This window comes from Heteronotia binoei, chromosome 5, assembly GCF_032191835.1.
Source record: "Heteronotia binoei isolate CCM8104 ecotype False Entrance Well chromosome 5, APGP_CSIRO_Hbin_v1, whole genome shotgun sequence".
Lineage (NCBI taxonomy): Eukaryota > Metazoa > Chordata > Lepidosauria > Squamata > Gekkonidae > Heteronotia > Heteronotia binoei.
The window spans coordinates 118980830-118994336 of NC_083227.1; the positions used below are offsets into that span (position 1 = coordinate 118980830).

The 13507-nt window shown below is 46.4% G+C and overlaps 1 protein-coding gene across 2 annotated transcripts in view; it reads right to left on the reverse strand.

Moving 5' to 3' along the window:
- SGCD (sarcoglycan delta) overlaps positions 1-13507 on the reverse strand; it is a 366508-nt gene that overhangs the window by 227162 nt on the left and 125839 nt on the right. Inside the window, exon 3 of one of the 2 annotated variants that reach the window (XM_060240254.1) lies at positions 3588-3689. The exons of the other annotated variant lie outside the window; for it this stretch is intronic. Within the exon in view, the coding sequence (XP_060096237.1) occupies positions 3588-3689 (102 nt within the window). The remainder of the gene's footprint in view (positions 1-3587; positions 3690-13507) is intronic. 2 annotated transcript variants of the gene reach the window in all.

The following is a 13507-nucleotide window of genomic DNA, read 5'->3' on the forward strand; positions in this document are numbered from 1 at the left end:
AACAACCATGTGGACAAAGTGGACCCAATAGATGTTGGTTACCTTCCAGAAAGCTTTTGATAAAGTTCCTCATCAAAAGGAAACTCAAGAGACATGGGGTAAAAGGAGAAGTCCTCCTGTGGATCAAAAACTGGCTAATTAATAGGAAGCAGAGAGTGAGTATAAATGGGCAATTTTCTCAGTGGTAAGCAGTGGGGTGCCACAGGGCTCAGTACTGGGTCTGATGCTTTTTAACTTGTTTATTAATGATTTGGAATTGGGAGTAAGCAGTGAAGTGGCTAAGTTTGCAGATGACATGAAATTGTTCAGGGTGGTGAGAACCAAAGAGGATTGTGAGACACTCCAAAGGAATCTGTTGAGGCTGGGCGAGTGGGCGTCCACATAGCAAAGGAGGTTCAATGTGGCCAAGTACAAGGTAATGCACATTGGGGCCAAAAATCCTAACTATAAATACAAGTTGATGGGGTGTGAACTGGAGGAGACTGACCAAGAAAGCGATCTTGGGGTCATGGTAGCTAACTCACTGAAAATGTCGAGACAGTGTGTGATTGCAATAAAAAAGGCCAACACTATGCTGGGAATTATTAAGAAGGGAATTGAAAACAAATCAGCCAGTATCATAATGCCCCTGTATAAATGGATGGTACAGCCTCATTTGGAGTATTGTGTACAATTCTGGTCACTGCACCTCAAAAAATATATTATAGTTTTGGAAAAGCTGTAGAAAAGGGTAACCAGAATGATTAAAGGGTTGGATCACTTTCCTTTTGAAGAAAGGCTAAAACACTTGGAATTCTTTAGCTTGGAGAAACGTTGACTGAGGGGTGACATGATAGAGGTTTACAAGATTATGCATGGGATAAGGTAGAGAAAGAAGTACTTTTCTCCCTTTCTCACAATACAATAATTTGTGGGCACTCAATGAAATTGCTGAGCAGTCGGGTTAGAATGGATAAAAGGAAGTACTTCTTCACTCAATGGGTGATTAGCACATGGAATTCACTGCCACAGGAAGGCTAAACATCTTTATACTCACTACATAAATGGTTACATTCTTTGCAATAATCTTTCACCCACGACTAGTCCCTTTGAAAAAGTGCTAACTTATACTTCCAGTGTGTTGCTGCCAGCTGCTCTGATCTCAACAATGTGGGTAGGAGCAGAGCAGAAGGATGTACGTACTTCTATCATCTTCATCTGGTTTCATTCTCTACCAGTTTTACCAAGAATAAGGACAAGGTGGACTGCCTCAAGTAGAATAACTTTTATAAATTGCTTAGCATATCATATGTGAGGTTAAAAACACAAAAATGAATATTAAACTCTTAAGAAATTATTGTCCTCAGCACATTTATACTTTAAAATTGTAGATTTGCTCTACTGAATCCAGGTTATAGCAATGTCCAATAAAACACAATAAACAGTACAAATGTCTAATAGTTGGACCAGAACTCCCCCACGGATGTTTGTTATGAAGTCACTATTTGTTGCCAACAGGAGAGCTAATCAAAATTCTGTATGTCCCCTACTCAGCCTATCAATTGATATTAGCCAAGGCAAGACAAATGGAGCCTTGATTTATTTATTTATTTTTGTTAATTGTATTCCGCCCATTCCCACAAGCAGGCTCAAGGCAGATCACAATAAGAGTCAAAACAATCAAAAGCTACATGCTAAAACCATAAAATACAATAAAACAGATAACACATATATCAAAGGTGGTGGTTCGCATTCTATATGTCAGTACAGCAGTAGACCCAGAGATGAAATAATAAATTAAGATAAAATAACATAACATCATGGCAGGCAAGGGAGGACAAGCAGATGGAAATAAGTATGTCCGCTGCCTCAACTGAAGGCCCAACAGAAAAGCTCCGTCTTGCAGGTCTTGCAGGCCCTATGAAATGGCATCAAAGCAAGTGGGGCCCAGATCTCCACAGGGAGCTGATTCCACCAGGCTGGGGCCAAGGCTGAAAAGGCTCTGGCCCTAGTCGAGGCAAGCCAAACATCCTTTGGGCCAGGGATGGTCAAAAGATGCTGTGAAGCAGAACGCAGCTATCTCTGGGGCACATATGGGAAGAGGTGGTCCCTCAGGTATGTCAGTCCCAGGCCACATAAGGCTTTAAATGTTAAGTTCAAAAACCTTGAAGCAGATCCAGTACTCTATTGGTAGCCAGTGCAATTGGTGCAGCACTGGCCAGATGCTTGCCCATAGAGCCAATGCAGTTGCCAGCCATGCTGCCACATTTTGCACCAGCTGGAGTTTCCAGATGAAGATGAAGAAGATGAAGATATTGGATTTATATCCCGCTCTCCCCTCCGAAGAGTCTCAGAGCGGCTCACAATCTCCTTTACCTTCCTCCCCCACAACAAACACCCTGTGAGGTGGGTGGGGCTGGAGAGGGCTCTCACAGCAGCTGACCTTTCAAGGACAACCTCTGCCAGAGCTATGGCTGACCCAAGGCCTTCCCAGCAGGTGCAAGTGGAGGAGTGGGGAATCAAACCCGGTTCACCCAGATAAGAGTCTGCACACTTAACCACTACACCAAACTGGCTCTCAGCCGCAAGGGCAAGCCTGTGTACAGCAAGTTACAGTAGTCCAGTCTGGAACTGACTGTTGAATGGATCGCAGTAGCTAAATTCTGGGAGGGCGCTGGTTGTCTAATCTGCCGAAGATAGCAAAAGACAGATCGAGCAACTGCTGTGATCTGTGCCTTCATGGAAAGTGAGGCATCCATTATCATTCCCAGGCTCTTCACCTTCTGGGCCGGCACAAGAGGTGCACTTTCCAGGGTTGGGATCCAGATGCCTGACTATAATCTCCCATGGCTCAAGTACAGGACCTCCGTTTTAGCTGGATTAAACTTCAGCTGACTTAACTGCAACCATCCAGCCACAGCTTCTAAGGACCTAGTCAGATGATGTGGGGCGGAGTCTGAATGGTCGTCCATTATCAGATCGAGCTGGGTGTCATCTGCATACTGGTGACAACCCAGCCCATAATCTCGAGCAATCTTAGCAAGGGGGCACATATAGATGTTAAACATCATGGGCAAGAGAATAGCTCCCTGAGGCATGCCACATTCAAATGGGTGCCGCAAGGAGGTCTGCTCGCCAAGCGCCAATCTTTGTCCCTGACCATAGAGAAAGGAGGAGAACCACTGTAAGGCAACCACCTGAACTCCAGTGATTCAAGGCAATAAGTTTCTGATTGCTGGATGCTGAGGGCCAATAATTGAGCATGACTGTAACATCAATGTGTGCTTGTGAAGGGGTTTTTTTTTTTTTTGCAATATATGGCTGGCCATGATCATAATCACAGTATCAGACTAGACAGATCTTGTCCGGCAAGACAATTCTTCCATTCAGATACTCAGGAAATATTGTATTTGTTTCACTACCAACGCTGCTAATTCCTCCTTTTACTGATTCAACTGATTCACCGATCACCTGTCCACAATGTAGCCGATTCAATGTATAGTTATGAGATGACTGCGTAGTCATCTTGCTAGCAGTTAGAGACATATTTTAAGCATTAAGACAGACAGAAACTGAGGGGTTTTTTGTTTATGTCTCTGGAAACTTACTGTCCTAGATCGTATTTCTTTGGCGTAGAGAGGTTTCAAGAATTCTGAATCACCTTCCAGCTTTAAACCTTTTTCTGTGATCCTCAAGTTTCCCATTCCATCCTGAAAAACACAAAAAGTCCCCATTAGCTGTGATTTTTATAGACACCTGATTGTCAAAAAGGTATGTCTTGGAAAAGAACACTGTGTAAAACACTGAGAGGTACTGTACAATACAATCACTTGCATTATCCTTTTGACTTTTTCTTTGTGAGAAGATTGTGTCTCAAGCAATCTTGAGCCCCCCCCCCCCCCCCCAACCATTTATTCAGGTAAAAGATGTCTTTTAGCTTCTCATCTAGGGAACAGAGAAAGAGCGAGAGACGACAGGGTGGCATTTAATGTTAACACAAAACCATTCATTGTAACATGTCTAGCAGTCAACATTTATATTGATATTGTCCATTTATGGCAAGCCCTCAGATGGAGCTGCCATATAGTGTATCTATAAAATTCACAACTTGCATTAAACTAAACATTGAGCAACAAACAGAATTATTTAATTTGGTTTTTCTGCACAATTAGTTTTAAAAATCTAGAAATCCAGGGTTTTTTTGAACAAGCAAATGACTTCAACAAGATACTATGCAGTTATACAGACTCCAATATTCCTCCAGAATTCTACACTTAAAAACAAAACTCTGTTTTTGAAACACTGAAAAGCATCTTGCAAGAGTCAGAGTGAACATTTTACAGCTCTCCCCCCTTCATAGCTTTTGTATTAAACAGAACAATAATGAAAATTCATAAGCAAGCAGACTATGCCTACATTACATTTCACCTTTAATGTTTGAAATTCATATAGTCTGTTACAGCAGGCACCTTAGTCTAGTTGAAGATGCAATTATCGACACATAAGTATGTGTGTGGGAGGTACAGACAAGAAGACAAATATGTCATCAAAGAAATACACAGTTGCCAAGTGACGTTTCTAACTGTGAAACAATTATTTGGTTAGGAATCTAAAGCCCTGTATAAAAACAGTAATTTGAATTCCAAATTTTGTTGCATTCACAATATTAAAATCCATTGTATAGCACTCTAATAACGTCACCTTGAGCAGAGCTAAATCCTTCTAAATCCACTGAGGTCAGTATTCTTTGAAGGGTGTAACTCTACCGAAGACTGCGCTGCTGGTCTTTTTTATCCAAGCCTCTCCATACTCTTGGCCTCTAAATATTTATGTATTTTATTTTCTTTACACAGAGCTTCTTTTGTAGCAGGAACTCCTTTGCTTATTAGGCCACACACCCCTGATGTAGCCAATCCTCCTGGAGCTTACAGTAGGCCCTGTATCAACAGGCCTGTAAGCTCTTGGAGGATTGGCTACATCAGGGGTGTGTGGCCTAATATGCAAAAGAGTTCCTGCTACACAAAAAGCCCTGTCTTTGCAAAATTTATATCCTACCTTTCTGCCCTCATAGGGGCCACCAAGGCAGCTAATAATTCAAAACATGTATATTATACATGAAAAACCATTAAAATAACAACCCTTGCAAACACACATCACTAAACAATTAAAAGCAGAGCTAAAGAGCATAAAAGGACATAAAAACAGCAATTAAAATATTGGTTAGGAAGAAGGCAGCAAAGAAGGAAAAACAAGTGGAATTAGCATCTTCACCTACTGGCAGAAGATGGCAACAGAAGGGAACAGGAAAGTCCTCCTGGGAAGAGAGTTTCAGAGTTTTGATGTCATGAATGAGGAGGCTTTCTTGAGGGTTGCCACCTGCCTAATCTCAGAAGGGAGGGGTACCTGGAAGAGGGTCTCTGAAAATAACCATACTGGTTAAGAGGAGTCATAAGTGAGTAGGCAGTCCTTCAGTTATGTTGGTCCCAAACTATCTAGGACTTTGAAGGTCAAAAGCAAGCACCTTGAATTGTTCCTAGAAACATATTGAGAACTGGAGCAGGTAGGCTAAGACTGGAGTGATATGATCCTTACGACCTACTACAGTCAACATCCTGGCTGCAACATTCTGTACCAATTGAAGTTTCTGAACATTTCTCAAAGGTGAAATGAGTGAAACAGAGATATGGGTAGGGACCAAGATGGCATTCCATCACTGCAGTGTTCCATATTAACATTTGGTTTTGCTCCTTACCAGCAATTTGTGTTTAGCCTTGCCAACCCTCAGGTCCCAGCAGGGGATCCTCCAGTTCTGAAGGCTCCTTCCCACTGCCAGCCGGCTGGTTCATGGGGGAAAGCCCCGCACCAACAGCCATGATGTGCCTTTAAACATTGGCACGCTTAAAAGAGCTTTACAAATTGCTTGTGTTTTGGAGTGTGCGTGCCTTTAAAACTCAGCTGGAGGAAAGCTGCATGGATGGGGTGAGCAAGCAGAGCCACGTGGCTCTTCCTAGTGAGTGTATGAACCATGTGCGAAAGGAAGAGAAACCAGTACACTCCATCTGTTTGTTTTGCATTGGTTTCAGAAGTCGTGTGCATAGTAAAACGGAGTTAACTAGAACATGATTTGGGGATGGAATTTTCCTCCTAGGCTGCTTTCTTTTTGTTTTCCTGTTAGTCTGAAGAAGTTGGTTGAAATACAGCGGATGATTACATTCAGCAACTCCCATGAGTAAATTGCCCCAGTGAGATCACAAAAGTTGCAAATTGTTTATTTTGGCTGCTTTGAGCATGTGTGTGTTATGTATGTGAACACATGTATGTGATGAGCTTGTGGACTGAGGAACAATGGGCAAGAGGATCCAAATCCTAACTGTCCTGCTCCAATCACAAGCCCCTGGCTGGTTTGAATGGGCCTATCAAAGACTAGCATGGGAACACAGTACTGTATATAGTTTCGAGGGAGGGACTGTGGCTCAATGGTAGAGCATCTGCTTGATAAGCAGAGGGTCCCAGGTTTAATCTCTGGCATCTCCAAAAAAAGGGTCCAGGCAAATAGGTGTGAAAAACCTCAGCTTGAGACCCTGGAGAGCTGCTGCCAGTCTGAGTAGACAATACTGACTTTGATGGACTGAGGGTCTGATTCAGTATAAGGCAGCTTCATACGTCCATACGTCCATATGGCCCTGCGGGGCCTGTTCGCCAGTTACGAAGTTAAGCCATCAGGATGTTGTACTCAATAAAGAGCTTGTTATCACTACTGCCTCGAGTCCTCGATGCCTAGAACCCACTATATTATAGTGCCGATGAGGATGGGATCTTGGTGAGCGATAGGCCCTGGCCATCAGCACTGCACTGTGCATCGCCATACTCCACATCCAGCACAGCGTATCGCATTGCCACTACCAGACGACATGGCTGCCGCTCTAGGAAACTTTGATAAGTTCAACGCCACCTCAGAGTACTGGGAGTCCTACATCGCCCAGTTCACTTTTGTTCCTGGAATCCTCCGACATCACAGAGGATGCGAAGAAGCGGGCAACGTTCTTCCGGGTCTGCGGTCGTTTGATGTTCAAGATCATCCGTTCCTTGATGGCTCCAGCCGAACTCAAAGACACTCTGTACTAGAACATCATGAACAAGCTACAGGAGCACTTCGTTCCCAAACCCTCCATCATTGTGGCCCGCCACGTGTTCTACGGGACAAATCAGGCGATAGGTGAGTCAATCACCGGGTTTGTGACGGCCCTCAGAAGGGCAGCCTGGCATTGCAACTTCAGCAACCTAGAAGAAGCCCTCTGGGACTGGCTGGTGTGTGGCCTCAGGGATGAGAGAATCCAACGGCGGCTCCTCACCAAGAAGAATCCCTCATTCCAGGTTGCGATGGAGGAGGCCCTCGCTGCAGAGGCGGTGAACCAGTTCACCACTGAAGTCCGCCAAGCACCAAGCCCGCTGACTTCCCAGCAGCCAACCACTGCGACAGAGCTCATGGAGCCAGCAGATGAGGTCGAAGAGGTTCTGCAGGTGCCCCGACCGACTTGCTGCATCACATGCCCTCAAAACTTGGGTGCGGAGATCAACATGAGCGGAGGTTCTACAGGTTCCGTGAGGAGACTTGTTGGAGCTTTGAAAAGATCAGCCACATTGCCAGAGTCTGCTGCCAAGGGGACCTGGAGACACCAACACACTCACCAAGAGCACCACACCAAATCCTGGTTCAGGAGATGGAGCACCACACCAAATCACTCCACTCACTTCAGGTACTGCATCTGCCCCAGGATGCCCTGAATAAAATCAAAGTGACTGTGCTTTTAGAAGGCAAGCCACGCCTCATGGAGGAAGACTCTGGTGCGGGCCAGACAATCATCTCAGCCCACACGTTCCGGTGGCTGTGCCCTGGGGGGAGGCTAGGCTACACCCTGCTCCCTTTAAAGTCCAGGATTTCCAGAAGAGGGAGGTTCCGGTGTTGGGGGTGGGAAAGGTCCACATTAAATATGGTCACTTCTCAGAAAAAGCTGCCCATAATAGTTGTGGAAGGGGACTTGTACAACTTACTGGGTCAGTCATGGTTTGGGGCCCTGGGGACCCAGGTCACAGGAATCCATCAAGTCCTCATTAGGAGGGACTCCCAGAGTGTGTGTGTGGAGTTTCCTGCCATCTTCAACGGCATGTTGGGGACCTAAACAGGACCTCCAGTTTCCTTAGACCTGAATCCCAATGTGCAGCTCATCAGGCTAAAGGCCCGGCGAGTACCCCTGGCCCTGAGACCTAAAATAGAAGAGGAATTGGACCGTCTGGTGGCCCAAGGGGTGCTGGAGCCAGTAGCAAATGCTAGGTGGGAGACCCCCATAGTAACCCCGGTGAAGCCAAATGGGAGCGTCCACATTTGTGCAGACTACAAATGCATGATAAATAAGGCACTGCAAGGCCACACTTATCCTGGTCCCGTTGTCAGTCATGTACTGGCCTCCCTAGTGGGTGCAAAATTTTTTGGGAAGCTGGATCTGGCTCAGGCCTACTAACAGCTTCCCACAGACACCACCATGGCAGAGGCCCAAACCATCATAACACAAAAGGGGCCTTCAGGGTTAAGCAGTTGCAGTTCAAGGTCAGCGTGGCCCCGGGGATCTTTCAGAACTTAATGGACTCTCTCCTTAATGTGCTGATCTCTGCAGCCAACGAAGAGGAGTCTGCCCTTCGCCTTCGGGCGGTACTACAGTGTTTCGACGGGTCAGGTCTCAAAGTCAAAAGAGAGAAGTGCATGTTAGCGGCTTCCAGCATTGATTTCTTGGGGGTACACAGTGGACACAAATGCAATCCACCCAGCTAAGGACAAAATTAGGGCTATTTGCAAGGCACCAGCCCCCACAAACAAGCAGGAATTACAGGCCCTCTTGGATTTCTACCACATCTTCCTCCCCAAAAGGCGGCGGTAGCGGAGCCCCTTCACAGACTTCTGAACAAAAGGGCTCTGTGGATTTGGGGTCGCCAGCAAGCTGTCGCTTTTCAGGAGGTAAAGGACATATTGACATCAAACAGCTTGTTGGTGCATTTTGATGAGCAGCTACCATTGTTCTGGCCTGCGACACTTCCCTGTACGGGGTGGATGCCATTGTGGCCCATGTACTGCTGGACAGCAGGGAGGTTCCAGTTGCCTACTATTCCCGGACATTGCAATTATGCGCAGATTGACAAGGAGGGCCTGGCCATTGTAGCGGGGGTAAAAAATTTTCATGATTATCTGTATGGACAGCCCTTCAGCATTCAGATTGACCACAAGCCCCTTCTAAACCTGTTGCCCCCAACCACCAAACACCACAAATGCTCTCCCCACAGGTCTTGCACTGGTCCATTTTCCTCACGGGCTACCGATATGACATCCAATACTGCCACAGGAAGGCCATGGGACATGCTGATGCTCTGAGTCACCTGCCGCTGCCTGCAATGGACTCTTATCTGGTCCCTGCGCGCCTGATTGTGGCATTGGATTCCCTGCCGGACTTCCCAGTGCATGCCAAGGACATTGCCCACTGCTCCAGGAAGGACAAAATCCTCTCCCACATTTTGGACTGGGTGTGGAGGGGATGGCCCTCAGGCCGGATGGGGTCGGAATTTGTTGCTTTAGCATCCCAAAGGGACAAATTGTCAGTCCATAAAGGGTGTCTGTTGTGGGGGAACAGGGTGGTTGTGTCCGCGGTACTGTGGCAGTGAGTCCTCACAGTACTGCATGAGACCCCTCCGGGGATCGTGTGCATGAAGGCACTGGTCTGCAGTTATGTATGGTGGCCGGGGATGGATGAGGCTATCGAGTCCTGGGTTGCTCACTGTCAACCATGCCAGAAGACTTGCCCAGCTCCACCCCGAGCACAAGCCCAACAGTAGGAGTCCACACACAACCCCTGGTCCCACCTGCACCTCAACTTTGCGGGGCCCTTCCAGGGACAAATATTCTTCCTCATAGTGCACTCATACTCAAAGTGGCTCAAGGTCATACCCGTAGCGTCCACGTCCTCCAAAGTTGCATTAGGGGCCCTGCGCGGGGTATTTGCCACCCATGGTCTGCCCGACACACTGGTATCAGATAATGGAATGACGTACATGTCAGCCGGGTTCCAGGATTTCTGTGGTCGAAACCTAATTAAACATATGCAGTCGGCCCCTTTCCACCCAACCACCAAAGGCCAAGCTGAGCAGATGGTGCGGGCAACCAAGGAAACGCTCTGCCACATCATCTACGGGGACTGGGAAGCCCACCTCACAGAGTGTCTCGTAGCTCAGCATTCCATCCCCAGCACAGTCACAGCCCAGCTGAGCACCTTATGGGCCAGCAGTTGACCACATTACTCGACCACATGCACTCAGAATGTGCTTCAGATCTACAAGAGGTTCCAGAGACAGAATGGCTCCCCCAAGGGTTTGACACAGGGGACTTGGTGTTCGCTAAAAGCTTTGGAGGGGGTCCAGCATGGGTACCGGCCAGAGTATCCAGAGTACTAGGGTCAATGATGTAAGAAGTCACCTCAGAGGAGGGGGTTACATGGAGGCATGTAAACCATGGCCACATCAGCCCCAAGTGGCCTGGTACCAAGTGAAGCTGAGGCACAGAGACTGGTGTTCCCATCAGCACACAATGCATCAGGGGAACTGGAGCTGCCGAGCATGCCGGAGACCTTCGAGGTCTCCAGAAATGCCAACTGAAATACCTACAGCACAAGAATCGTAGCCAGCATTGCCAGAAGCCGAGACTGTCGTTCCACGCACTCCCGCGCTCTGGAGGTCGACACAAGAGCACCGCAAGCCTGCATACCTACAGGATTATGATTGCTAAGTCTTGCAAACTTGCGGGGGAGGGATATCATGTATGTGAACACATGTATGTGATGAGCTTGGGGACTGAGGAATAATGGGCAAGAGGATCCAAATCCTAACTGCCCTGCTCCAATCACAGGCCCCCAGATGGTTTGAATGGGCCTATCAAAGACTAGCATGGGAACACAGTACTGTATACGGTTGGCCCTGCGAGGCCTGTTAGTCAGTTATGAAGTTAAGTCATCGGGATGCTGTACTCAATAAAGAGCTTGTTATCACTACTGCCTCGAGTCCTTGATGCCTAGAACCCACTATATTATAGTGTGGAAGTGCTTTTAGTGGAAGTGCAGTTGACGAAGGATAAGGAAATGAAGATGGTATTTAGGGAAACTGCACTGCTGCATTTTTATTTATCTTGGGGAATGGGAAAGTCTTATGACTCCACTCCCAAAGCCCCCAGATATTTTCTGAGTTGGACCTGACAACCCTAACTAAGATAGCTATAGGCTTATTTCTATGCTTTCATGTTGACAACCATGACAGTGAAATCGCTGACCTTGAGCCAGACATTCTGGAGTGTGAAGACAAATGGTCCTTTGAAAGCATTACTAACAACAAAGCGAGTGGAGATGACGGTATCCCAGTTGAGCTATTCAAACTCCTAAAAGAAGATGCTGTTAAAGTGATGCACACATTTAATGTAAACAAATCTGGAAAATGCAACAGTGACCACAGGATTGGAAAAGAACCATTTATATTCCAATCCCAAAGAAGGGTAATGTCAAGGATGTTCAAACTATCACACCATTGCACTCATTTCACATGCCAGCAAGGTTACGTTAAAGATCCTACAAGCTAAGCTTCAGCAGTATGTAGATCAGGAACTACCAGAAGTTCAAACTGGGTTTCAGAGAAGTAGAGGAACTAGAGATCAAATTGCCAACATCCGCTGGATTATGGAGAAAGCACGGGAGTATATTTCTGTTTCATTGACTATGCTAAAGCCTTTGATTGTGTGGATCACAACAAACTGTGGCAAGTCCTTAAAGAGATGGGAGTACCAGACCACCTCACATGTCTCCTGAGAAATCTATATAAGGGTCAAGAAGCAACTGTCAGAACAGGATATGGAGCAACTGATTGGTTTAGAATAGGAAAGGGGGTTCGACAAGGATGCATATTGTCATCCTGGTTATTTAATTTATATGCAGAGCACATCACGCGGAATGCTGGCCTAGATGAAGCACAAACCGGAATTAAGATTGATGGGAAAAACATCAACAACCTCAGATATGCAGATGATACCACTCTAATGGCAGAGAGCTGGGTTTACCGTAATATTTGATAAGCAGGGCTGTGCAATTTTGAAGCAGGGTAAACAGATGGCTAAAGGCACTCTGAGAGCCAATGTGTACGAGCTTATGCAAAATGTGGGGAAAGCACATACTGTGTGGAATAGACAGCCACACAGAAGGTGCATACACAGGCTGCATAGAAGGCTGGGTCACGCCAGCTACCACACAGTAAATAAAACTCTAGAGATATTAGAGGGAGTGAAGGTTGACAAATGCAATGCCTTCTTAGATTGCAATGTTTGTAAAGAAGCCAAGTCAAGGGCAGTTCCATCGACCAGACGGAGTGAACGAGTGTCTGAAAGACCGCTCCAATTAATACATGCCGACCTGGTGGGGCCGTATGCACCCAGTGTTTCTAAAAATAGGTTTGGGTTAATTCTGGTCGATGACCACAGCAGGTTTGTGTGGGTGTATGCTATTAAGCACAAAAGTGATGTCTGTGCCACCTTCAAATACTGGGCTAGGAGAGTGCAAAAACAGTTAAATGCCAAGATAGCCTCAATTCAGACTGACCAGGGAGGTGAATTTCTGAACAAAGAGTTTGCCAACTATTTGAGGCAAGAGGGCATAGAGCATAGAGTTGCCAATGTTTCCTCCCCGTGGGAGAACGGGGTGGTACTCCAGGGGATTTGCCATGCTTTGTTAGAAGATAGTGGACTAAAGCAGGCATACTGGGGTGAAGCCTTGAAAGCGGCCTGTTATATTTCCAATCGGTTGTGGACAGAGGCTATAAACGATATACCCTACAGGGTTCTGTATGGGAGAAAGCCATCCCTGGGTCACCTCAGAATATTTGGTTCAAAGGCTTGGGTGAACATCCCTCTTGATAAGAGAAGGAAGAGAGGTCCCAAAGCCAGAAAGCTTGTGTTTGTAGGGTACCAAAATGGCATGAAGTCCTGGAGGTTTGTGGACAATAATGACTTGATTAGGCTGAGTAGGTCTGCCTCGTTTTGCGAGGATAAAAATTGGTCAAAGATTCATGCTAATGAAATGCCTGGAGAAAATAGGCTGTGTCTCTAGCAAGTGAGGAGGGGCAAAAGCCAGAAAGCTCACTGAAGCAGGAGGAAGACAGTGTCAGCAGTAAACAGCAGGTGACTTCTGAGGCTGTAAAAAGGGAGCCGGTCAGAGTCTCTGCAAGAGAAAATAAGGGTGTGCCGCCCGAAAGATATGGTTTTGAGGCTGATGTGAATTATCTGGGCAATGGAGACAGTTTGCCAGATGAACAGCCAAAAGGCTGTGTAAATGCACCAGAGGTACACGTGGATACCTTTTACAAGGGAAGAAGGTGATTATACTTATGTATACGATGACCATCCTAAAACATATCCCAGTGTGCTGGAGCTGTTGAATGAGATGTCTCTTGGAGA